The 24,739-nt window shown below is 38.1% G+C and overlaps 1 protein-coding gene and 1 long non-coding RNA gene across 2 annotated transcripts; one reads left to right on the top strand and one right to left on the bottom strand.

Annotated features, from left to right (window-relative positions):
- Positions 1-1,613: 1,613 nt before the first annotated feature.
- Positions 1,614-4,793, top strand: LOC124154625. The gene is made up of 2 exons (XR_006863974.1): positions 1,614-1,847; positions 4,525-4,793. It is a non-coding gene; the product is annotated as an uncharacterized LOC124154625 (long non-coding RNA).
- A 20-nt stretch (positions 4,794-4,813) lies between these two features.
- Positions 4,814-23,847, bottom strand: LOC124154624 (tetraspanin-12-like). The gene is made up of 5 exons (XM_046528464.1): positions 23,320-23,847; positions 20,808-21,107; positions 14,520-14,732; positions 11,788-12,030; positions 4,814-4,896 (listed from the first exon to the last, which is right to left on the bottom strand). The coding sequence occupies exons 1-5, from the start codon at positions 23,377-23,379 to the stop codon at positions 4,825-4,827; spliced, it is 888 nt and encodes a 295-aa protein (XP_046384420.1). The 5' UTR covers positions 23,380-23,847; the 3' UTR covers positions 4,814-4,824.
- Between the last annotated feature and the right edge of the window lie 892 nt (positions 23,848-24,739).

The raw sequence follows: 24,739 nt of genomic DNA, 5'->3' as shown, positions 1-24,739 counted from the left end.
GGGACTACCATTGGCAGCTCTAAATATTTGTTTGCGGCCTAGGTTATCTCATTTTAAACATTTTTCCCTTATATTGTGTTGCATCCACCTCAAATCAACAATGATAGGGTATCAGATTTTAATCAAAATGTCTTTAGGGGTATGTCTCTTTGTCTGTCCGCTATGAGTTTCCATTCGTGATTTCCGTTGTTGGTGATTGGTCACCCCTGCCAAACACCCTAGAGGTTGTTCGCAGGGTATTATGAAGATTTTGATTCGGCTGCACGTAAGCTGACCGAAGTTAGTGACATAGGTGCATCTCATGCTATCGAACCCTTTAGCGCTACTTTTGGTGGCATTCCACTTGTCCTTTGCATCATTATCTCATTACCTATTGCTACGTCACGTCATACAACTTCTGCGGTTGGACATGCTGTCCGTAGGCACACCTGGTGATACTCTCACAGATAAAAACTCTAAGGATACTACACTTACCTATTAATCCTCTCGGTGCAAACCTTTTTATTGGGATGTGCGTTCACACGATATTTTTGGTGTACGAACGTTACATACATAACGATCAATGTTTAGGAGCGGGGTATCAGTCGACCTCATACGCGTCATACGGAAATCGATACGTATAACTAATGCTCTGTTCCTTTACCTAAAAATCCCGCTATGTGACCATGAATTTCAAGTTTCCCACTTATACGGGAAATTTCCTCCCCAAGCAACGCTGGTTGGCCTGATAGTAAATAATAAAAAAAGAATTTGCGATTAGAGCCAGTCCAATGTAGATTAAGAATATAAAAAAATTGCTTGATGTTGTCTGAAAAATGGCGCGTTCACATAGCACCTTCACCTAAGCCTTGAGCAAATACGATAGAACCGAGCCGGAGTTTTGTCGTAATCAACCGAAGAAAACTGGATGTTATTCTTCCATTCGGTTCCATTAATGGGGGTTGGTCCCAAGTGAGCGGCTGTCTCTAATATTCGGTGACCCTATAAACCGGAATTTAGCACTAGTGTGTCTAATGATTGGTCATCAAAAAGTCATTCCTTCGCTTACCAGGAATTCTTCATCAGGTAAGATACACTGCATTGAGTTACAAAAATTGAAGGAAAAATATATTCTTTTCCTAAAAAAAATACCTCTTCTTTCATCCGTCATATTAACGTAGTCTTATGATGATTTTTTTGCTCTATATTTTGAACAGCACCAGTTCCACACGACAGCAGAACTTTACACTCATCGATTTAATCTGATTGTTTTCATGATATAAGACGATATAGCCCTCCCACCACAGTTCCAAACCATGGTATAACATATCAATATCATGGTCAGTTGACACATTTAAGGTGTTCGTTATACATAATAGAAAAATATTTTATTTTATAATTTTTATTTCATCTAACGATTCTGATCCGTGCCCCGTTTTTCTCCTGGAACCCTAGACGACTTCGTCTCCATTTAGGTCATCCAGAGACAGCAGAACTTTACACGCATCCATATTCTGAGGGATGAGTGCTCGTGTGGGATGCTTTGTCATCTTCAAATCATGGCAATAATTAAATCATGCATTACCATACTTCCAGAATAATAGCCACTATTTCTGTTGAAAATGATATGACCTCAAACCAAGAAAAAGGGATTTTCAAAAATGATTTGAGCGTTTCCCTTCACGTGGAAGAGCGGCAACAGTTTCAGTTTCAGCTCTAATTGGTTCATTCTTTCCAGTTAAATATAATTACACCAGATATTTCATGCGTTGCTCCAAGAAAGGCAGCTGGTGCCGATGACAATTATCTTCTGCAAACACTGAGTTCCATAAGAGTTCCACAAATACACCCTTTTACGCTGATAAAAGGTGAGTAGGTACTGAGATCCATGATAAAAATCAATGCTTGCCCTCAACTTACCTGCAGTTCGTCTCATTTCATCCTACTATTTGTAGACAGATGAATTTTTTAACTCCATATCAGTGCCAGCATGAATACTGCACTGGCTCGGTAATGATTTACGCTAAGAGAACAATATTTGCTAAGCAAGTAGCAGGTTGATAAAAATCGACATTTTTTATATCCTTATCAAGGAACTGTTCCAAAATTATATAATAGCTATAGATTATTGGATCCTTGCATTTTACTTACTCTATATGCGAAGGGAAAATCTTGTATTACCGGGGGAGATTGTAGCATTGAGCGTGACAGCTCACTCCAATTCTAAATATTACTCCCACTCATCGCTTTAACCTGATTTATTTAATGGAATATGACGATATGGCTCACCAGCCACAATTCTAAGCCATGATATAACACCAATATCACGGTCAGTGAACACATTTAAGGCGTTCATTAAGCATGGATAGAAAAATCTTTCAATTTATAATTTTGATTTCATCCCACGATTCTGATCTCTAGCCCGTTTTTCTCCTGGAATCGTGGACGACTTAACCTGTATTTAGGTTATCCAGAGACCAGTGGTGTCAGGTGGTGTCGTGCTACCGGAAAGCCGTTCTGGCACTGGTTAAGATAACACATATAATAGTCAAATAATACTTTTATGAATTCTGATGCCTCAAAATTTCTAATGCATACATTCGTAACGGAAACAAATTTTTTTCTATGTGTTCATTCTATATTTACTGAAATTATTGAAATATATAAAGTAATATTTTACTTGTAAAAGAAGTTAAAGAAAGTGCATTCCGGAACTGTTAATTTTGCCATGGCACCACTGCCAGAGACAGCAGAACTTTACCCGCATCCATAATCTGAGGGATGACTACTCGGACGGGGATCCAACCCTCGACCCCAGGATTAGTAGGCAAGAGCTTTACCCCGACGCCAATTACGCCGAAAATACAATTAATGAAATAATTCAAATAGGATATCCACAATCATTTAATTATTATCCACAATTTATTAAAAATCAGTGTTTCTAGTTTTTGATTGATTTCCAGTCCATATACTGAATCTCCAAATTAAACGCCGATTTTTGAGATAGAGTTAATGACTGATTTGCAATAAGATAATTCATAACGATAAAGCCTTTCTATGGGCTATTTATGAGGAATTAAAGTATTGCGAAGGAAAATCTTTGGCAAAACTTCACCTTATTTCAAGCCTGCCGCATATACGGCGATGAAATTCTTAATAATTTCCACGGAAAATTTTCCCTGCAATATGGATCCTATAATAGCTTTAATGCTATTATGCTTTAGCTATAATGGCTTTCGAGGACCACCGTGCGGCCTGCTATGCTACTCAGGTTCCTTAACTATAAACAAAATAGGAGAAAAACTAAAGATCTTTGATTCGATTCCCAGTCCAGAGGAATTTTATACCCCTGGTGACAATTGTGAAACTCGGACACCTATATGAAAACGTGTGTTCTTCGCCGAAAGTGACAGAGATATGCAGTGAATACTGTCTTTGGCCTGCATCTTTTCAAACAAAGAGCCATTTTGTTATGCATCTCTCCATTAATTTCCGAGGGCTATAATCAAAATTTGCATTAGGAAAACCTCATCAAGCAACGTAGCATGATTTTAACTAAATATTTTCTAGAATAAGGAATGAATCCAAGTCTTTAACAAAAAAAGTTCCTCACTGAATTGGAAAAATATTTGCACGGACCATTCATATTTTAACCACAGGTCTAAAAAAAGTTTTCGAGGGCTATCAGTTAAATAAAAAAATAAAATAGGATGTATTTATGCATGCTCTGAAACATTTTATTTATACTTGTATTGAGCACAGAAATCCAGAACTGACACGAAATTTCAAGCCTTGCTCTGTAAGGTAATGCGAAGACAGGGATTTTCAATGCATTCTTGTCAAGACCCAAAAAGATGCTTCTTAATACGTTAACACATACAGGGATTTGAATTTAAGTATAAATATGTAGTACATATGCTTACCTAGAAGCTGGCAGGAAATAGATGATAATTTCATTCCTTCCAAATAGGTTAAATGTTTATTACAGGCGTTAACAACTACCATGAAGAATCATTGATATAAATAAGGAAAACTATTTATTAAAAAGTACATTTATCATTTAATTACAATAATGTACATAGGTAGTGTCCATACTGTACACTCAATTACTGCATCAACTTTTTAGATTTTATTCCCTTTTCGTGTACAGACTGGTCGCCATTTGTGATGAGGAGCTTAGGGGATGAGGTTAGATGATGTGCAGTGGGCGATGTCCAAATTTGGCTTTGTAAAATGTCAAAGTCCCTGACAAGATTTTCAAGTAACCTCATGCGGTTTTAGAGTTACTTGTGCAATTCAAGCGGAATACTACTATATTTCATGCTATAAATGTATTTTTTGCCACATTGATTTTTAATTTTCATGCGAAAAGAGTATAAGTGCATATAAAATGAACTATAACAAATGAGGAGTTGCGTGGTAAAATTTTAAGGGGACCCCCATGCACCAGTTAAGTTTGCGAATCGCAGCCATTAATCTTAATTTCAAAAATAGCAGCATGACACAACGATGCCAAACTTATCATTAAAAAATGTTTTATTACAGGATTCTTGACGTGTCCAAAGTATTCATGCATGAGTCCAAGCATGTAGAATTGTCAGAGATCCATGGAGTTACGGGGAGCACGAACTCATTATTTTGTAATAAATAAGCACTCAATGTCACACACAAATTTTAAAATGATGACAACAATCATTTTTGAATGAAAATAAATATATTATGTTTTGCACATTTACATTATAAAGGATATACCTTTATTTATGTCCAATCACCTTATATCACTTTGCAATGCGATGCAGTCTTCGAGTCCATTTTCGATTTTTGAAAAAATATGTATACATACCATCACTGATATATTCTCCGTAAATCTCTCTTGATGGACAAAGAATACATCACAGTCAGCATCATAGGAATCACCTGGAGAAATACAAAGAAAATAAATGGAAGCCTGCTTGGTAATGACTTAGCTATTAACCAATCGCTACTGACCAATATTGAATTCAATAATATTGGCGCGATCAAAAAAAATCATTCATGAAAATTCACATAGCTATTTTTAATAGAGTAGCATGCATAAGTTCAAGCGACGAAATAGTAACATGGGTCACAACGCTGCTTTGACTTTACTCGGATCTGATAATTAACAGAATTTTATCGAGATTTGCTGTGAGAAAAAACTGTTCAGCAATGAATAATTTACTGAGTTTCGATGAAAATTAGAATAAAATTGAAAGATATAGTCAAAGGAATTCCCAGTTACAACTATATGAATACAATAATCTATTTTGATCGCTATTTCACTGTGATCGCTGATTGTATCTATGCAGTGCTATTTTAAAGAACTATAAATTCCTATTACTTCAATAATTCACCCCTTATCCGGGAAAATGGAATTGCGGAATGCTATTCCTTGAAAATAGCGTATTGCTACGTATTTAACTCAAAAGAATAGATGACTGGGATTAGGCGGGAGTCGTTTTCCTTGTATTAAAATTGCATTTCAGTGGCAAACGATTGAGATAAATATCAAATCCAGGAAAACGACGTATATCGGACTAAGAGCCTATCGGTTGCAACTACACCTGCTTTTTATTATGGCTGAGATACGATATCGCTTCAAGATGATTAAATACAAGAAACGGAGGCTTAACTTGCCTCAGCTATTGCGAATTCTTGACTTGATAGATAGGGAGAAGGGATGAGTTGGCATTAAAAAAAATATTGAGTATCAACGAACAAGTCTTGCTTGTTGTTCAGGTTCCAAGAAACATGGAAAAACCAAAGGAATTCAAATTAATACTCATGTTTAAATCAGTTAATTAAAAGACCTCCGTTGCGAGGAAAACAAGAGCCTTCACGACTATTCTTGAAAATATAAATAAAACAGTGAGATAAGCACGAAAAACTATTAATTCAGCTCAATTTGGGGCATTTACTACAGTGAAAATTATATTCAAAACCTCTCTGACAACAAGTCTATTCTGTGTAGCTTTTAAGCGAATATTATGCACTTCAGAATACATGGGTTGACAATGCTCGTATTTTTTATGTAAACAAAGTCGAATTGAAAAAAATCGAACTTTTCATAAAAGCAACAAACTAACCAATCCATGGGCGTGCCCAGAATCAAAACTAGGGGAGGGGGGAAACTAGCTGTGGTCGTTAAAGTTGCAATTTTTTTTGCACAGAAAAGGTTAATGAAACCAAATTTTTAAGGAAAATATGACGGCAATTTATTAGTTATTATAATTATTTGCTTGAAAAAATAATGATTCTTATTTTAGTTCCACGCCTTATAGTAATATCATTATTCTTTAAAAGGAAACTGTGTTCATAGCTTTAGTTTTGAACTAAATTTATTTTCGCTTCTGGGGGGGGGGGGGGGGGTAGTGGTAAAGTCGTTATATGGTGTATCAATATTCACAAGAAAAACGCTTATGTATAAAGTTTTTACATGTGTTATTATAAAAGAATGAATTTCCACTTCTTTTCCCTGGACATTGAAATATCTGTAATTTTTATTTTAAATAGTTAAAGCTGTAAAAAGCTGTTTTGCCCCTTTTTTTGGCTTTTACGTGAATTGGTCTTTTGAAAAGTTAAAATCGAATACCTTTGGTTTCATTCTGACTTTGGTGAACACTTATTTTCAAAAGAAAGAGTTGCGAAAGCTCTTGTGCTCATTTAGTCTCGATTCCTTGGAAAAAAAGCCAAAGCGTTTGCGATTACAGGGGTGTTTTCCTATCCTAGTCTTATCTCCTCAACGTTGCAAAACTTAGATGATATTGGAAGATAGAGAGGACTTAAATATTAGCAGAGGGACTGCCGTCCGTTAAAATAAACATAAAAACTTTGAGGTAGGAGAGAGAGACACTACTGAGACGCTTCAATTACATTTCTCTTTGTACACAGTGCCTTCGTCCGATATCCCATTATAAATAAGAGTAAAACAAGACATATGCAATAAAAGGAGCCTACGATTTTTAAGCCATTTATTCCGAATACAAAATGATTCATGGAAACACGTAGGTACCTATTAAAATAGCTACGTATTTTCAACAAAAAATAACATACTAACTTCCCATCAAATTTATAAAAAATCTTCAAGCCGAGGGAGGTTTCGGTTAATGACACTATAGCCAAAAATCCGATTTGCATTCCTTTCACCTGATTTGTCCTCATTGTCGATTTTATCCCAAAAATGGATGTAGGCAGGAAATGGAGGCCGATTAAATAGGCATATCAGCATTCGAGAAGTCAATAAGTGCCAACGCAATTTCACGCGGTCTTGCAGGCCCTACGCGTTTCTATGGAGAGGGTCACTCACGTATATAAACTATATTCACACTATAAAAAAAGGGAAATGTATATGATAGTCTTTATCATCACACTGCAACCCTATTCGATGCCATTACGCGACGTGTATGTAGCGATTTTCACCAATTTTTAAGCTTGACTATTTTTCTAAATTGTGTGAAAACGAGTTATTAAACGAATACTTTGAGACATTCCCAGAAAGTGAGGGTACTGTTGAGCTCTTGTACCGTGGGACTTTTTTCAATAGTTGGCAGCACTGTGTGATAGTGGGTATAATCTCTAAAGACAACGGGCGCCGGCGACCGCCATTGGTACCGAAACTCACGTCAGAAAGGCCGCTACTGTGAAATACGTCGATAAAAAAATCCCGCCAAGTGCGCGCTGTCATAAAGTTCACTGTCGCCGAAGGAATTTTTGAACTGGTTTGGTTGGGACATTTAGAAACCACCTTATATACTGCCCTGACTTGGCGCCTTCAGATTACCATCTTTTCACCTTCCTGAAGACTCACATGGTTAGAAAAAAATTTCAGGCGATGACGAGGTGAAATAAGAGGATGGAGATGGCGGGAGAGTTCAATGAGGAGGAAAACAAAACACTAGCGCAACGGCTTTAAATATTAATAGAACGGAAGTCGAATACGTGGAAAAATAAGAAAAACATATACACCGTCAATATCATTTAATTTCAAAAAATAAATTTCTTTTTATAAAATAGAAATATTCAGTACTCTTACTTTCTGGGTAGCTATCCCTTAAAGTACGATATCTAATCAAACATTCACCGCTCCTGTTGTCTAACAAAAGCAAAGAAATGATGAGAACAGTATAAATTGTTTTTAGTTTCCGTTGAGATTTGGCCATTGAAGGAGTATTTCGCCCCACGCCAACACTTTGACAATCATATTCTGAGCGTTATGTATAGGGACTCAATTAGAAAACTTGGAGACAAAAATTCAATGCATTTTTTGACCACCAAGCTTATTTGAATTTTTGTAGTTTCTTGTGAGGATTGGTGAATAAATATAATATGTCAAATACTAAATGGCTGTACTAAATTTGCAGCACTAACCTTAGTATTTGACAAGTTATATCTACTCATAAAGCCTCACAGGAAACTAAAACAATCATGTAAACTTAGTGATAAAAAACGCATTATTATATTTCAATCTCTAAACTTTATATCTGTGATATCATTCAACCTTAACACGTGTCGAGAATAAAAAATTATCTTTTAGGAGTGGCAATTTAAAAAAATAAATACCAATGACGTGAGCAGAAAATCTTGAAATATCCCAAACTATTTGTGTCCTCGATAGCTTAGAGAAACGTGGTATAAAGGTCGTTAAATAAGTCCCAAGAATCTCCTAGAAATTGCTCTCTTAGTATCAAAAGTTTATGTCCATCAGAAAGTAACACTTGCGATTAGTCAGATATTTAAGTTTCAGCTGTACCTATCCATCGAGTTGTTTTAATTTTGCTTCAGATTGTTGTGAACAACTCTCATTTGTTTGTGAAAATCGACGAAAGTGAGTTTCGTGCGATGATCAAAAACTTGTTTTTAAAAGGGTTTAAGCTAAAATAAATCAAAGCTGAGTTGCATAAAGTTCATGGTACATCTTATTTTGTGTTTTCATCTATTTACAATGAGGTTGATTGATTTAAACTAGGCCGTACATTCAAAAACAACAACATGGTTCCGGATGCCCTGTGGAAATATCTATCCCCAAAATGATTGGCAAAATCCACAAAACGGTTTTAAGTGGTAGAAAAATCAAAGTGCGCGAGATAGGTTAGGTCACCGGCATAACATAATGCACAATTACTTTAATTTTGCACGAAAATTTGGGCTTAAAAAATCTCCACATATGAGACACGGTCTCAGGCGTTATTTTGTGGAATTGCTTCATTGTATAATAAAATAAAATAACTTTGTTTTATTGCACACTTTATTTTAAATAGCACGACCCGGGTTTCAGCATCCAGTGCTATCATCAGGTGCAACCCACACATCGAATTGCACCTGATGATAGCACTGGATGCTGAAACCCGGGTCGTGCTATTTAAAATAAAGTGTGGAATAAAACAAAGTTATTTTATTTTATTCTAAAATCTCCACAATATCGCTGCCGCGTTTGCACATAGTGGAGAATAAACTAATTCGTGTGGTCAACTGAAGGGCTGTTTTGGCACTCTTCCGTCGCAATCATGAGTATTTTCCGCGTCGGCAACTAACTTTTAATGAAATGTGGATTAATCAGTGGACTACAGAGACAAAATAACAGGTAAAACAATGGATTTTTTAAGATGAACGGGCTCCAAAGAAGGCGAAGATGGTGAATTTATAGCGTATATTTATCCTGAATTTGCCGCAACCATTAATCATTTTCTGAGTTGCTTGCCCGTACCTACACAATTCGTAATTAAATGCACAAGAAAGGTATCTAGTGAAATCATATTATAATTGAGACAAAATTGAGTACATACTTCATTAGTGTTCACATAAGAATTTTTTGAAATCGAACCAAGTGATTTCGCTATCCGAGAAAAACTCAAACATTTGAGTTAGCTTACCAGGGGTCTGAATCTCTACCTTGACGATAATGCTGGCTTCATAGAACAATGGTACTCGTGGAGACAGAGTAGAGTCTGTTATACATAGTTGGTAATCTAGGTTGCGCGCATCTACTTGTGAGTACCTCTTTGCCCTACCCTGCGGCTCCACGTCGTGGAAGTTATTCTGTACTTCGAAACTTGGGTTCCTGTCCGGATGACGTCGCAAATTGAGCCAAATATGGGCATCGTTTGGAAGTTCAATAAGTTCTAGGACGCGCGAGAGATGGGTTAACTAAAAAAGAATCACTTCCTCTGGAACGGTTCAATTCCATCGTGTCATCGTTGTTGGCTCGAGCAATGAACGACTCCCTCATTAAACGATTCATTCTAGGATCCATCATTTCTCTGATTTACCCCAAACATACCGGCCTTTATAACGGGGTGTGTTTGTTCTGTATACAGAATAAACGGAGAAATATACAGAACAAACATCCATACCCAAGGTAGGCACCACCAATCCAGGCGGGGCTCGAACATGCGGCCATCGACTTGGCAATCGAGGACTTCACACCTCCTCCACCGAGGCCTGCATTTTCATTCGGAAATACAGAATAATTCCCCATGTGGGGATATGCTCCTTCGAGGGACAAACCGCCAACCAAGGAGACGTATGATCTTTACCAGACTTGGCGCGCTATGAATTGGCGGCATTGGATTCCATACTTCAGACTGAATCACGAATATTAGGAAAGAGGATACTCAAGTCGATCTCTATATGTGTTGTCACCAGGGTTGGCAGGTGAAACTAAACGAAAGTCAATTTCAATAGTTTCGTTCCCAAGAGCGAAATGTAGAAACGAAACTAAATGGATTTACACCCGGGGAGCTAAACTCAGGGTCGAAACGAAATCGGAGTCAAAACTACTTCGGATCGAAACTAAACTAAAACTCGGGGACGAAAGGAACCGCAGATAATGTTTTGCACCGCCAGGGATCACGTGTTTCACCTCCGAACAGTTTAGTTTTGAACCACACACCGACTGCGAAGTACGGTTGAATGAAGTAGAGGGTCGGCCTACCGGCATTAGATGCATGGGGCACTCATATTTTTACCACTACATATCAGGATAACGGTGAAGGCAAACTGGCCACTCGATTTTTAAGCTTAATGTTTAAATCTCCCTGCAGGTATGTCAAACGCACTGGGTCGAAACTATTCCCTCTTATCCCCCTCCACTCAACTTTTAGCATCGAAACTTAACTATGAGCAGCGGAGTTTCGATTGATTTAGTTTCGTTCTTGGGAGTAAAGTTTCGTCCCGGGTCGAAACCAAACTCCTTGGTGATTTTAATTTCGTGCGGGGGCCAAATTAAACTTAGGAATCATATTTTCGTTTCCCTCCGGATCGAAACGAAACACTTTCGTTTCGTTTCACTTGCCATCCCTGGCTGTAACCCTCGTAAGGAGAAATGAAGAAGCAGGAACTGTTTCCACAATTTTAAATTTATTGGTACTACCGGTTTCGCTTTACAGCATCATCAGGTTCTCCGGTAGTACCAATAAATTTAAAATTGTGGAAATAGCTCCTGCTTCTTCATTATGTCACGTTTCCACTCCACCTCGCCTGAAACCCCAGATTACACTCGTAAGGAGACCTATTTATAAGAATAGAGGCTAAGATAAATTCTTTCCAAAATGAGAAACCTGATGAGACTCAGTGGGGCCTAGATAGTAAAGTTTTGGACTGTTCCAACATTTTGTGTGGAAAAGTATGATTTTTCAATTGTAGCCATGAATTCCAAAACAGCATAAGGCATCATATTTTCTTTTTCCTCCGGATCGAAACGTAAAATTTTCGATTCGTTTCACTCGCCAACGCTGGTTGTCACCCACTGCGAATTTCAATGGGTTTGCAAAAGTTTATATGTAGTTGCCTCACCTCGACGGCTGTGCCTGCGATGGCGAAGATGCCGACCCACAGCTGCTTGGTCCGCATGAAGTCGTCGAGCGCCCCGAGGCAGCCGCTGCGTCGGATGGTGTGGCAGGAGAAACCGGGCGGTGACGTCACGGAGGGCACCGCCTCCCAGTCCACATCGCTGGGTGCGGGAGGGGCGCAGCAAGAGAGCGGGATTGCACCACGGCCGAAGTAGTCGTCGGGGCCCTCAACGCCGCAACACTTCATCTGCAGACATCATCATTGCAAATTGTCCACTTTAGATGAACCCTCATCGAAAGGTCGAGGGGACATAATAATTCATTAAAGGAGAGGTGAGATGTTCAATTATCTAGATGTGTCGAACTTTAGAGAAGGCACAGAAATGATGCCAGGTATGTGTTGGGGGAACACAAAAAAAGAGAACGTGACAGAAATGCTTATACAGTACTGGAATGGGAGAGTTTACAGGAGAGGAGGAAAAGGAGAACCTTAAATGAGATTTAAAATAATAATAATAAAGAATGAAGATAATTTTTAGGTAATTTTTTTAAAACAACTACCTACGTATTAATCTCGAAATGTAAAGAATACATATATATTTTTGTTCACTTAATATTTAAATGAAATTTGATGCACACAAATTTGCTGTATGACTCATTAATATTCTCGTTCCATTTAATGATCGCAGGGCCGCCATCGGATTTTGGTGGCAATTTTTAATTTTAAATTCTGGAAAACAATCAAAAAACAGTTAACATCATGATAAAAGTGTTCGAATACTGCATTGCATTCTCATTTTGAGTAATCCTGAAATTCAGCTTGATAGCTAAGGGGAGAATGGGTTAAAATTGAGTTGCAATATTTGACGCGGACAAGATGGCAAGCAACAAAGCGAGTTTATAGAAACGTTATAAAATAGTGATTGAGGAAAAACTTTGGGAATAATTTGGGCAGAACATAATAAAACTAAGCTTTGTTGGTAAAAACATCACTAGTTCAAGATATAGTGCCGATCGCAAAGGACAAAGTTAAAGCAATTCTCCTTCTTGATCAGGACCATACTGGACTGGAACCACCTACCAAAAAAAGGTATTTTTCTCTTCCCGGTAGAATTATATATTTTGCATTTATGTAACCAGTTTCCCTTGAGAAAGCGACCAGCATCTGTCGGCAAACGTTGGGGTCGCCCAAAAATTGACACGATGCAAGACCCCAAAAAGATTAGATTCATGCAATCCGCGTAAAATTTTCAGGGCAAGCTCAATAGACACTGTTTAAAATTAGGCTGTACCTCCCATGTAAAAATATACTTGAGAAAATAATTAAAAGGTAATTAAATCACATAAATAATATAAATTAAATATCACATTTGAGATGCAAGCGAATGTTGACCACGGTCTATTGGATGTACTCTGAAAATTTCAAATACGATTGCGGAAGTATTAGGGAGTAATCCGTCGCAAAAAAAACAGTTAAAATTTTATCCTCTTTGAAATTGATTCATCAATCCTCAACGACCACCACAGCGGTATTTCCTCATTTCATTGTGAAGTATTACCCATTTTTAACAATAGTTACCATATTAAGACTTTAAGGATATTTTGAGTAGACTATATTCAGCATCTGTCTGCATTTCAAGCATAAAATAGTTACATCTGAAATGCTGCTCCAGATTTTTTTAAGATGTTTAATGGTTTTAAAGAGTAATGTGTCACCAAAAACACTATTCAAGCCGAAGTGACTAGTTTTGTGATCGACTGTTTTTTATGGCTTATCAAATGGTTCAAGCATACGTTCCTTAAACGTTTTCAATTGATTATTTCCAGCCCTACAAAAAACAATGTTTATGCGAACACATTCCTAGCTGAGAATTATCCCTTATCTGAACAGTTTTATCTTAATAGTTTTTAGGTACAATAAAATTTACTTAGTAAACCCCTTTAACGAGTTGGTTCGGTGGACCCGAAAATAAGTTACACTTAATATACCCCTGGAAAGTGTAAAATCGTACCAAGTTAAAGTAATTTTCACGACAATGTCAATAATTGGATAGAAAATTTTACTAATCGAATGTAGGTAAAAACAATCTTGGTCTTCTTTACCTTTATTTATAATGAATAGCAATTCGCAATCTGAATATTTCTGTAGGCGTGGAAACTGTATATTGCCACTTAAATATCACATCTCGTTTGAAAAATAAAACTGATTAAGTTTGCGCCATAGCATAATTTTCACGATAAAAAAAGTGATACCATTCCACAATGTTTTCTGAGATATTTATAAGCAACGCCTTGGTTTGCTTAATACGTTTAATCGATGAAAATGGCTGCTCAGACTGATATGATACCTGCAAAAGGGGGAGATGTGAAAGCATATTGAAGGAATAATCTGCATTCCGCACAAGCTAATTTACGTTTTTACACTAAAGCATTATGTACGATTCACATATAATATAATTTTTTGATTTTTTCCCCGGCGAACAATGCAGTAATGTTTTCTCGGGTTTTGCACCGGGTCAGGTCCTCCGTATCTCCTTCCAAAGTCCTCTATATCTCCTTCATATCTCCATCATATCTCTCTCATATCACCTTCATACCTCTTCCATATCTCCTTCAGGTCCTGACCCGGTACGAAACCCGAGAAAACTTTACTGCTACAGAAATAATATTTAAAAACTGTAATTAGAACGCAATGGAATTGAGTATTTGTTTTGAACAGCATATGGTGGGCCCGACCTGCCACTGCATGGCGTCCCATGGGTGCGTCCAGAGGGAGGTGGCGGGGCTGCGATCTCTGGGCGCCCTCGGCGTCGCGGCGCCCACCTCGTACGCGTCCATCTGGTGGATGAGCGTCGCCCGGATGGACGCGACGCCATTGGAGCGCACCGCGAGTGCCCACACGCCCGACGATACCTGCACCGCCAGCGCCACCGACATCAGGCCCACGAACTGCAAGGTGAAACGTCAAGTGAGGAAACGTCGAGGACGCTATGAGCAGATTAAAACTGGTAGACCTCTTGCCAATTGAAGGAAATCAAAATTAATTAAATTGGATTATCCATGGATTACAACTCATCACTCATAAGGCGATTCACCGCCGAGGTCAGCTTGTATTGGTGGCGATAGAGCTTACCCCAGACTAAACAACATGTACGTGAATTTTTAGACATTTCGTCTCAAGTTTTGAAGTACGTCCACAGCAAATGTATACGTGCATTTTTAATTCCGTTATTCGGCTTATCAGTCGAGAATTCACGTGTACAGAGAACGATCTACGGAGTCCACTTCATGAAATTTGATTATCATCAAAGAATGACTTTCATATCTAAAGAATTTAGAATTCTTTAAAAATGACTTTTAATCCTCTATATTGTCCTCTTTAGCAATAAATATAATACTATTCAACTATTTATGCTTACATTTCTATATATGCTCGATTTTTATACTAAAATTCCCGCAAAAAATATTATCAGTCATCACATTTTGTCGCTGGGTGCCATAAACGGAATGTGGAAAATTGAATGATAAAAATTCATATCTCCTGATAATTGGAAAATGGGTTATCACGTGAAAAAATTAATTGTGCAATTTGGACTTTTTGAACTTGATTAAATATTTTGAATGAACTTATGATCATACTGAACAAATAATTAAGGTATTACCTCATATTTTCCCAATCTCGTTTTTCTAATGGGTCCTTTCTCAAAAAATTATATTTGGACTTGTGTTCCAAAATAAAATTAGGAAAATATTAGCTTGGAAAAGAGTGAGTAGAATTGTTTACCAGAAGGACACAAAAAAAATTAATGTTGCTTGCTCGCAAAAAGTTATTGCTGCGTTACCAACCAATGCATTTCTATCCATGGCACAATTCAATACATGCCGGATGATAATTTCCCTTCCATAAGTGGATTAATTGGAACTTAGAATAAAGCGACTCATTTAAATCAGGGGTTAAACAAGAAAGAAATTTGGATCTAGGCTTGGCACGGCGGATAATAATAGATGTTCTTATGTTGGAATGCGGAAGGCCACTGTGGTTGAACGTTGAATTTTCAGTAGAAGGGGAAGAGGGACGATAAATCTCGAAATCTGGGGTTCAGACTTGGTGATCCTCTCGCTGGATTCAAGTGGGTATATCATTGGTGTGCCATGGGTATACCTGGGACGTAATAGTATGACAGATATTAACCGTCGAACACCCCACGTTACGGCGGAATTAATGGCAAAGAGGCTTTTCCCCTTTGGCAATAACCATTGGGCGAATATTAAAATCTCCAACGACTTATGCTTACATTTTCATTCATCTTTCATTATCACATTCAAAGGTCTGCCAAATTTAAAAACAGTACAACTTTGTTATTACGGCCTCGGCCGTAACGTTAACTCGGATTCGTTCTTAAGTCCAACCAAACTTACAGATTAAGCACTGATGTAGCCTCGGATTTATCGCCAATAGATTTCAAAACCTCAACAATATCTTGCATCAAGCATCAAAGGGATGTTTAAAAGAAAATTACATATTTATTTCCGCATAAGGACTTATTTAAACGTGCTTTTAAGTTTTGAATTAGCATACTGTACGTATTGTGCCTTTAATTCAACATAATACAGTATACATTGCATAAAGCACTTCATGAATGCTTTACTTCAAATTTAAATATTACAACATTATTTCTCATATATTTACTTGTATTTACACCAATAATCACATTAAGTAGGCATGAATTTCATGAAAAATCGTAACTTTTTATTTCTCCTGTATTATTGATCATTTAGTTAAATCACCATCTTATAGTGTCACTCTTATGTAGCGCCAATAATTGTGTGGTACCTTAAATGACGTTATATCCAAGTTATACTGTATTAATAGTCAAAACATTTCTGCATTCAAAGGTCTGCAAAAATAAAAAAAATAATATGCTGCTAAGATCTAAGAGCTTAAGAAGACTGGGGAACGAGGAAACACTAAGTGAAATAGTTCTTGCGGGCAGTAACACACTGTTGCAGTGGCGTAACTATGAAGGGGATGAGGGGATAGATCCCCCCAAAGCCTCAGAGAAATGAAAAAAAAATATTAAAAACTATTGTCTAGTTTTGACGTATAATAACTTCTTCTGCTTAAATTTAAAGTTTAAGTGCCAAAATGATGAAAAATATATTTCCAGGGATGTCATTTTTCAAAAAATTTCCCGGAAATCCCGTTGCCTGGGGGAGGGGGTCCCCACTCCAAGCTTCTTCATCCCCATCCCCCGAAAGCATATTCCTAGTTACGCCTCTGCACTATATATCAGAGGCCTGGACCATTGGAAAAAGTTATCAGGAAACAATAGAGAGACCTTGTACTGTAGGAAGACGCTGAAGACAGAATGGACGTAAAGGGTGAGGAACGAGGAGGTATAGAGAATAATAGGATAAGAAAGGACAATACAGACCACTGCAAGCTAAGTAAGAGCAAGGTGGATGTAATTAGTCATAGCAGTAACGTTGGAAACAGAATGGAGATAAAATTGATAGAAAAGTTCCCTGAGGAAAACCCAGGGACAAATCCTGGGACAGATCAAGAGGGTTAAGGGGAAAAAACCCTCACCCTAAGGGTTTTAAAGAACTGGCATGGGATAGGAATAAATGGAGGGCTTCAGTGTAGGTATTAATACCGAGATTACAATGCTATGAATAAAAAATGATCAATTAATGAAAATCCGCCGAAGTTTCAAGATATTTTAGTAATAATAATTTCCTACAGAAGATAATGTTCTCGATGGACTTTGTTCGTATTCGACCCGAATTGGTAGCGCTATTTCAGAATTAAAATTATAAATCTGAACAACGGATGGACAGAAAGATGGATATTTTGCTGCGTGAATGACATTTTGGTTATGCGAAGTGAGGGCGTAATAATGTACTGATTTCTGTCAAAGTTATCGACTGCTCCAAAGGAACTACTTCCTCACTAAGGGCTTCAACTCTAACGTAAGCTTGGAATGGAAAGAGTGGAACTCACACCGAACTAAGCCACAGTCAGGGTAGGGGGCGACAAATCCTTTCCCTCGAACACCTCACACTTCGAGAATTTTTATTTATGGATGCGGAAGGCTTTACGAAGGATTTGAAATCTGGATGCTTCATTCAGTGGCCCAACGCTGAACTCAATGGACCTGACCTCGGGCAAATATTATTTTATTGTCCCGTAATACTGTGTCAACAACATACAAACATTTTATTTCTAGGGCATCCTTATTTTTCTTAACATCTGATCACTTTCATTTCCACCAATAACATTCACTCAGTAAGACATGACTAACTCGTATGTAGCAGTCAGAAATTTGCTTTTGAAAAGCTAATGTAATAAATAAGGTAAAGAATCGTTTAAGATTTAAATGGTAAATGATAACTATTCACTAAAAACCCGCCAGGTGGTGGAAAATTATGAAAGTTACAGAATTTTCTTTTGGCTCGTTGTCTTAGAACATGTACTATGAGGAGTGGCCAATAGAACTCAGCTTAGGCCGACAAAACTCATAAGATACATGTTACTAAATATCGTAAATCGTTACTTGGCAGAGGGAAAATAACATTGAGCAATAAGACGAAGGCATTGCTATTCGTGAATGCACATTCACATTCACGCTTGGCCGAGGATCTTAAGAGCCATGGGTCGTGACCTCGATTATCCCCGAGATGGCTATTTAAGGACGTGAACACCGAAAGATGAAGATACTCCTACTATTCGAGAAATGCATACTGATCACAGATGACGTTAATTATTCCTTGGATTTATCGCCATTAGATTTTATTTAAATAGGAAGATTGTTTTAAAGATTTTAAAACGTAGGAACATGAGGAGCAAATGAGATCAACAATTGCATTTTATTAGAATTGTTTTTCAAATATATGACTTGGATAGCTGTGGTAATATTTAGCTGGCAGATTTTTAGGAAGTATTGATGGGAAGCCGGATGTTGGCATGGGTGGCAATGGTGGAGAATCCGAGATGTCGATGTACCCTCGCCGGAGGATGAGGGTAACCTACACCTGCCAGGATAATTAATTAAAATACCGCTGAATGGGACATTGCACATCCTACCCCAAGATTTAGGACTGAATGCGGCACTTTCCCCTCAAATGTATGCCATTTTAAGTTGTTAAGTCCCCTATAAGTAAAACTCTGATAAGAGAAAGCTTCGGATATATTCGGCTCTCATCGCTGCAAAGGTATACGGCCATGTGACATATTAATCAACCACTAGGGAAACTATTATAGGTAGGTATGGCGTATTCAAATTTCATTAGCATTTAATTCACCACATTTTGAAGCTTACACACACACACCACATTATTATATCTTGTATATTTCAAAATTTTATCAGAGATAATGTAAACGAAAGATTTTGTTCATAGGATTCAGCGATTTAAACAGCTTGCTGTCTTATTTTTGCAGAAACTTAATCAATTCTATTTAATGAACATTAGCAAATATAATCATTCACACGATCTAAATAAAACATTTCACAGTAGCCGGGTTAAATAGGGTCTATACGCCCTCATAAAGTTTACTTGATTTATGAGGTTCCTACGACCCATTAATTTTGAACGCCTTGTTTAAGATGACAGTTTGACTTGTTACTGTCGATACATTTTTATTAGCATTCCAATTCATCCAAGAATCAAGTTCGTTTTTCGGAAAAGAGCCATTGGGCATTGAGTAATGTCACGCATCTAATCTGTAAATATTTGAGCTTCGAGACAGGTGAATTGAAAAATCGAGTGAACTTGATTTCGAATTTACTTGATGACGTGAGGCAACGATCTCATATGACTATTTACGAACCACCAACTAAATACGTGACATCTAACGGTAACGGTCATCGCCGAGTGTATGATTTTGGTTCTACGGGTACTACAGGAGAGTCGATGCTCATTTTTAAACTCTGCGATGACGGCTTGATTCTCCTCCGTTTGAATTAGCTCGTAAATTACTGTCCGTTTAAAACTTGGTAGCCCCTGCGCGGACGTCATTTTTTGGTACTTATGGTCGAATCTATTTTGAAGAAGTAACGCCACACGAGGGTAAAATTTCCATTTTTTTCTTGACTTGACTCGGTCCAAGGACTATGGTTGAACTAAGTTTTGAGCGGGCTGCACCATATGAGATCGTTGTCCTACTACACCAAGGGAACTCGAAATTAAGTCAACTCGAATAATAATGCTTTCTAAATAGCTATAAGAGCCTTTAAAAAAATTATTTTGAGTAAATTTAACCGATTCAGGTGTGACACAGTGGAAGTTCGTCACATTAAAATGAAATGTTTCAGCACTTTTACACGATTATTTTAACGCGTCACACGCGTAAAATCAGTCGGGAAAAAATGGAATTTGTTTTATTTTAATAGTAAATGCAATGAAATGCTAGTTTTAATAATATTTTATTTTTGCTTTACTAATATTATTTTATTTTAGTCTTAAAGGCTAGAATCATGGGTAAGCGAGGGAGAGGAAGGAAGAGAATAGGATTTTTTAAATAGATAGAACGAAAGGGAGTATGCCTAATTATGAATCGAATATGTAGTCCATCAATAGAGGGGACACTATAAGAGTACCTCTTGAATACTCCATGGAAACCTACCTGTATTGGCATAATAATTGACTAAATAAGTATATAAATAACAAATAAATAATAAGGATCTTGTTGTGTATGTTTGTTGTGAGTGAATGCGTGTGTGTGTGTGTTTTGGGCTTTCCGGTTGAGAGGCTGGTGTTTGGTTCCTGCGGGGGATTTCTCCCCCTTCCCGCACACCAACGCAGTAACATCTCTAACTTGCAAGGTGGACGAGCAGGCAGACTCATACGGCCAATTGAGAATTTCTTTTCTATAATTTCCGAGGCCGTAGAAGCTCAACCCCCATTTTTGCATTTGAACAAATAAATAAGTTAAGAAATGGGTAAATAATTAAATAAATAAATTTAATTTACGAACACGACATTTCTCGTTACCCTGCGCCAACCTGCGCGCACTGTTCTTACCGCGCTGAGGAGGTGGACGTTCCTCTTTAGCGTGGCGTAGAAGGCGAAGGCGGAGAGGAGCACCGTGGCTGCCGAGACCGCCACCACCAGGATGGCGGGTCCTGTGATCGTGCCCCGGGGCGACCCCTCGTCGCTCCCTCCCATCACTCTCGCCGGCGGCCTCAACACCTCCGCTTCGCCATTCGCGGCGTCGACCGCCGAGCTCTTAGACTCCTCAATCCGACCTTCCAGGAACGGCCTCTCGCCTAGCAGCTCCGCCAGTGACAATGCCGAGATCACCAGCACGGTCAGCGCCACGATCTTCGGTTACAGAAGGAGACAATCGAAGTCAGAACTTGCGCACAAACGTGCACGTCTGTTTGGAAGTGGATCCCAAAATCATCATAGATTGTGCGAAGTTTCCAAAGAGAAAAAAATCATTCGGATCCGGGTTCGAATCCCAGTCAAGGCAAATGATTTTTTTCGCTGTGAAATTTTCTGATAATTTTTGCGTTGCGGGCGTTTCCTTAAAGTTTTCACCGTGGTTGTTCCGGTATATTTATATAAATCATCTTAGTCATAGAAAAATTCATGTTTTACCACCTGTCACAATTAGTTCTGTATCACACCGTTTAACAAGTCATCGACACATAATTTGAAATAAGGTTGGTCGATAGTCTGACTCTCGGAAGGAATGGCTTCACTCATCTATTTGTTTTTAATCGCCAATAGAATTTGAAGCATGAATAAAACAGCATTTTTTTCGATCCGTCACCAGCTTTTTGAGCGATTCGCGGAGAAAAACCGACCATGTTAACCCTTTCGCTGATAATAAGTTGATGATGTCACGAACTCTTGCCGAGCGCATCTCCCTACTTATCTAGCACTCCAGAGCCTCGTGCACTTGCCCGTAGTGGTTTGTTGTTGTTTACACTCTTACGTGATATTCCTTCCTTCAATGAAATGCTTTCCCTGAAAGAGTAAATGCATCGTAACTCTAATGACGTCACCCACTCATGAAAATAGGGTGAGAACTTTCGCGTTTCCTTACTTTAAACTTAAAAGGGAATGAAGTCAAATTTTTCGGGAGAGATATAGTGGAGCAACATAGGGAAAAGATACACAAAGATATTTTACTGTCTCCTTATTTTAATTAGAAAGCAACGCAACACGTGATGTGTAATATTTCAATCCTGCCGCGTGAACAGCGGTGATTAATATCATGAATTTCAATGAGAAACTATTTCCATGCACCGGGAATCGAACCACAGACCTTTGGCTTTCAGGGCCACCGCACAAACCACTGCGATTATAATATGATGGGGCTCCGAGAAAAAAGGGGAAATAAAAGGCACCCTTTCGACCACTTTACTTCCTTCACAAATTCTCATTAATAAACTGGAAATAACTTAAAAAGTCTAGAAAAATTGTCTGATATTATATCTTTATATTTTCTGATGGTAATGATCTAATCCTTAAAAATTATAATTGCCATTTATTTCTCTTATCATTCTAAGGAACTCTGGAGATGGATTATGGATAGTTTTTACAGGGAATACAACTGCAATGGAAAGGTTATTTGAAAATAAGTTCTTTCATTAGGTATTAGAAAGATGCGTAATTGATCATTTGAATGGCCACAGTCCAATTTTTATTTTGATTTAAAATCTGCTAACCTGGCTTACTGCAGTTGGGTCGCAATAACACTCAGAGACGAAATCACAATTCAATTAAAGAATACGGTTGATGATGGGGAAGTATGAGTTACGACGAAGACCACTCTCCCCCATTCTGTCAATCTGTTTCAATAAAGGTAATGCAAAAGTTACCGCCCCCTTTTCATAAGATGGTGACATAGCTACAGATCTGGCTCATTTACCCGTTCAAGGAGATCCATTCACTGAGAAATGGAATCGCTTACAAGATTGTAAACAACAGCGAATCACGGCTAGGCTCATTCCCAAGGCCGAGGAGTGGTGGAAAAGCGGCGACCCACTCGGTGGAGTTCATGACGTCATCCACTGTTTTGAGAAAGGCTTAGGCCGATACATTTGTCGCCGCTAACAGCTCGAGAATGGGTCTTCGGATAATGAAATGGTAATATTTGGGTAGTTTCGATCTTAATCACAAAGGGCACTAAAAAAGTTGGATAACCAGCCCATTCTAACGGCAGTTGGAGCCGAAAAAAATGCAATCATGATGTAGTCAACCAATGCGAGATGAGTGTAGCTTTTCCTTCCCATATTGGCATTTGCTAAGGGAGTCAGTTGCGAAAGCCGCGACATCAGATGGGGAGATAGGGTGAGAACAATGCGCCTTGTTTGGCTGCCGGGACCAAAAATCACGCGGATATTAGGACGAGTGTATTCCTTGAGTTAATAAACTTATCGCGTGTGATCTATTTTTTTAATAATTAAAGCAAAGTAGTCACCTGCCACCGATTCTCAGAACTACATATTCTTAAAATTCTTTCTGATAAGTTTTATCTGTTTCGGGGAACTTTATCGGAAAAGAGCTCTCGCGAATCACTCACCATCATGATCATGTGTAGCAGAAGAAGGACGCAATGTAGAGACTTCGATCCGAGCGCCATGTTGGGTGATCAGCTCACCTACTGCATTCCTCCTTACATTCCAGTCAGAGAAAACCAAGTGTCACTATCCCAGCGCTAAGGCCGAATGATTAGCATATAGCACGTGTATTTAGGCACACAGCGAGTTAAATCCAATATTCTTCTTCGATGATCATCTCCGCGGGAAGACAGGAAATGGCTTCATTTGGCGCTGGTCACTTCTGTCTACACGGTTACGAAGCCATGATTCGTATCGTAGACGAGGAATCACTGAGGAGTAAGGTAAAATTGTCGCTGAAAGTGTAGCTTTTCTTACTTGGATGGTTTCGGTGTTGAGCTTAAAGATGCAATGTGAGTTAGATGGACGGGCACAGTTTGAGCAGAGAGTAGCTGAAGATAAGAGAAACGAAATTCAATTTTAAGCTTTCGAAATGTTGTTCTATAGAATGGGCGCCACTAGCTTCAATGGAAGAACTCGGAGTCTTGGAATAAAACAGCTGATAACGGAATGGGTACGTCAGATATCTCGAAGAGATAAGAGAGTTTATAAATGGAACGAGTGCATTTTGTTTGAAAATTGAGTGAGCGCATGAGGTGATCCGCAGCGGGTTGGAGGTGGCGAATGATGTGAGGATAATTCTGAGCGGAAGAGATCCTTTACACTCTATACACAAAACGCTCTATTTTATTGGTTTATGATGGCCATATAAGGTGTGTTAAAATAATAATAGCAATTTTTAAATTTCGCCGGTTTAGAGAATCCGATTGTTAATTTTTCAACTATTTTGGTATGCATCTATGTCCCAAAGGAAAGACAATATTTCCAGATTTATTTATTGTTCACTTTGTCTGTGGCAGCCACTAAGTTTAGACGTGTTTCACTAGATCGGCGATTTTCGTTTTTTTTAAGAAATGGGTAAGTAATAGAATTTGTATAAAATTTTGCGTAAAGCATGAAATAAAGAGTAACAAAGTGTGCGGAATGTTAAGAAAGGCCTATAATGAGTCTTCTGAGAGTATAAAAAACATTCACGAATGGTATGAGCATTTAAAAGATAGCCGCGAAGACGTTGAAGATGACGAACGCCACAGCACACGAACAACCGATGAAAACGTGGAAAAAGTGGAAGAAATGGTAATGTAATTGGGAACATTTTTAAGGTGACATTATAAACGTGGACGAATAAATAAATATTAGATAAACTAAAATTCCTGTTAGTTGTTATTTTCTGAACACACCCTCAAACCCCGTACATCTCACTAATCAAAAGAGTCTAACACTAAAAGGATTACACGTCTCGGGCCATTTACCATTTATTAACAAAATATTCTCGTTATATGTGCTCTAAGGGTGAAACGAGTATATTTCGATTGTGTCAGC

Source organism: Ischnura elegans, chromosome 2, assembly GCF_921293095.1.
Source record: "Ischnura elegans chromosome 2, ioIscEleg1.1, whole genome shotgun sequence".
NCBI lineage: Eukaryota > Metazoa > Arthropoda > Insecta > Odonata > Coenagrionidae > Ischnura > Ischnura elegans.
This window is presented reverse-complemented; position numbering and strand designations above follow the sequence as displayed.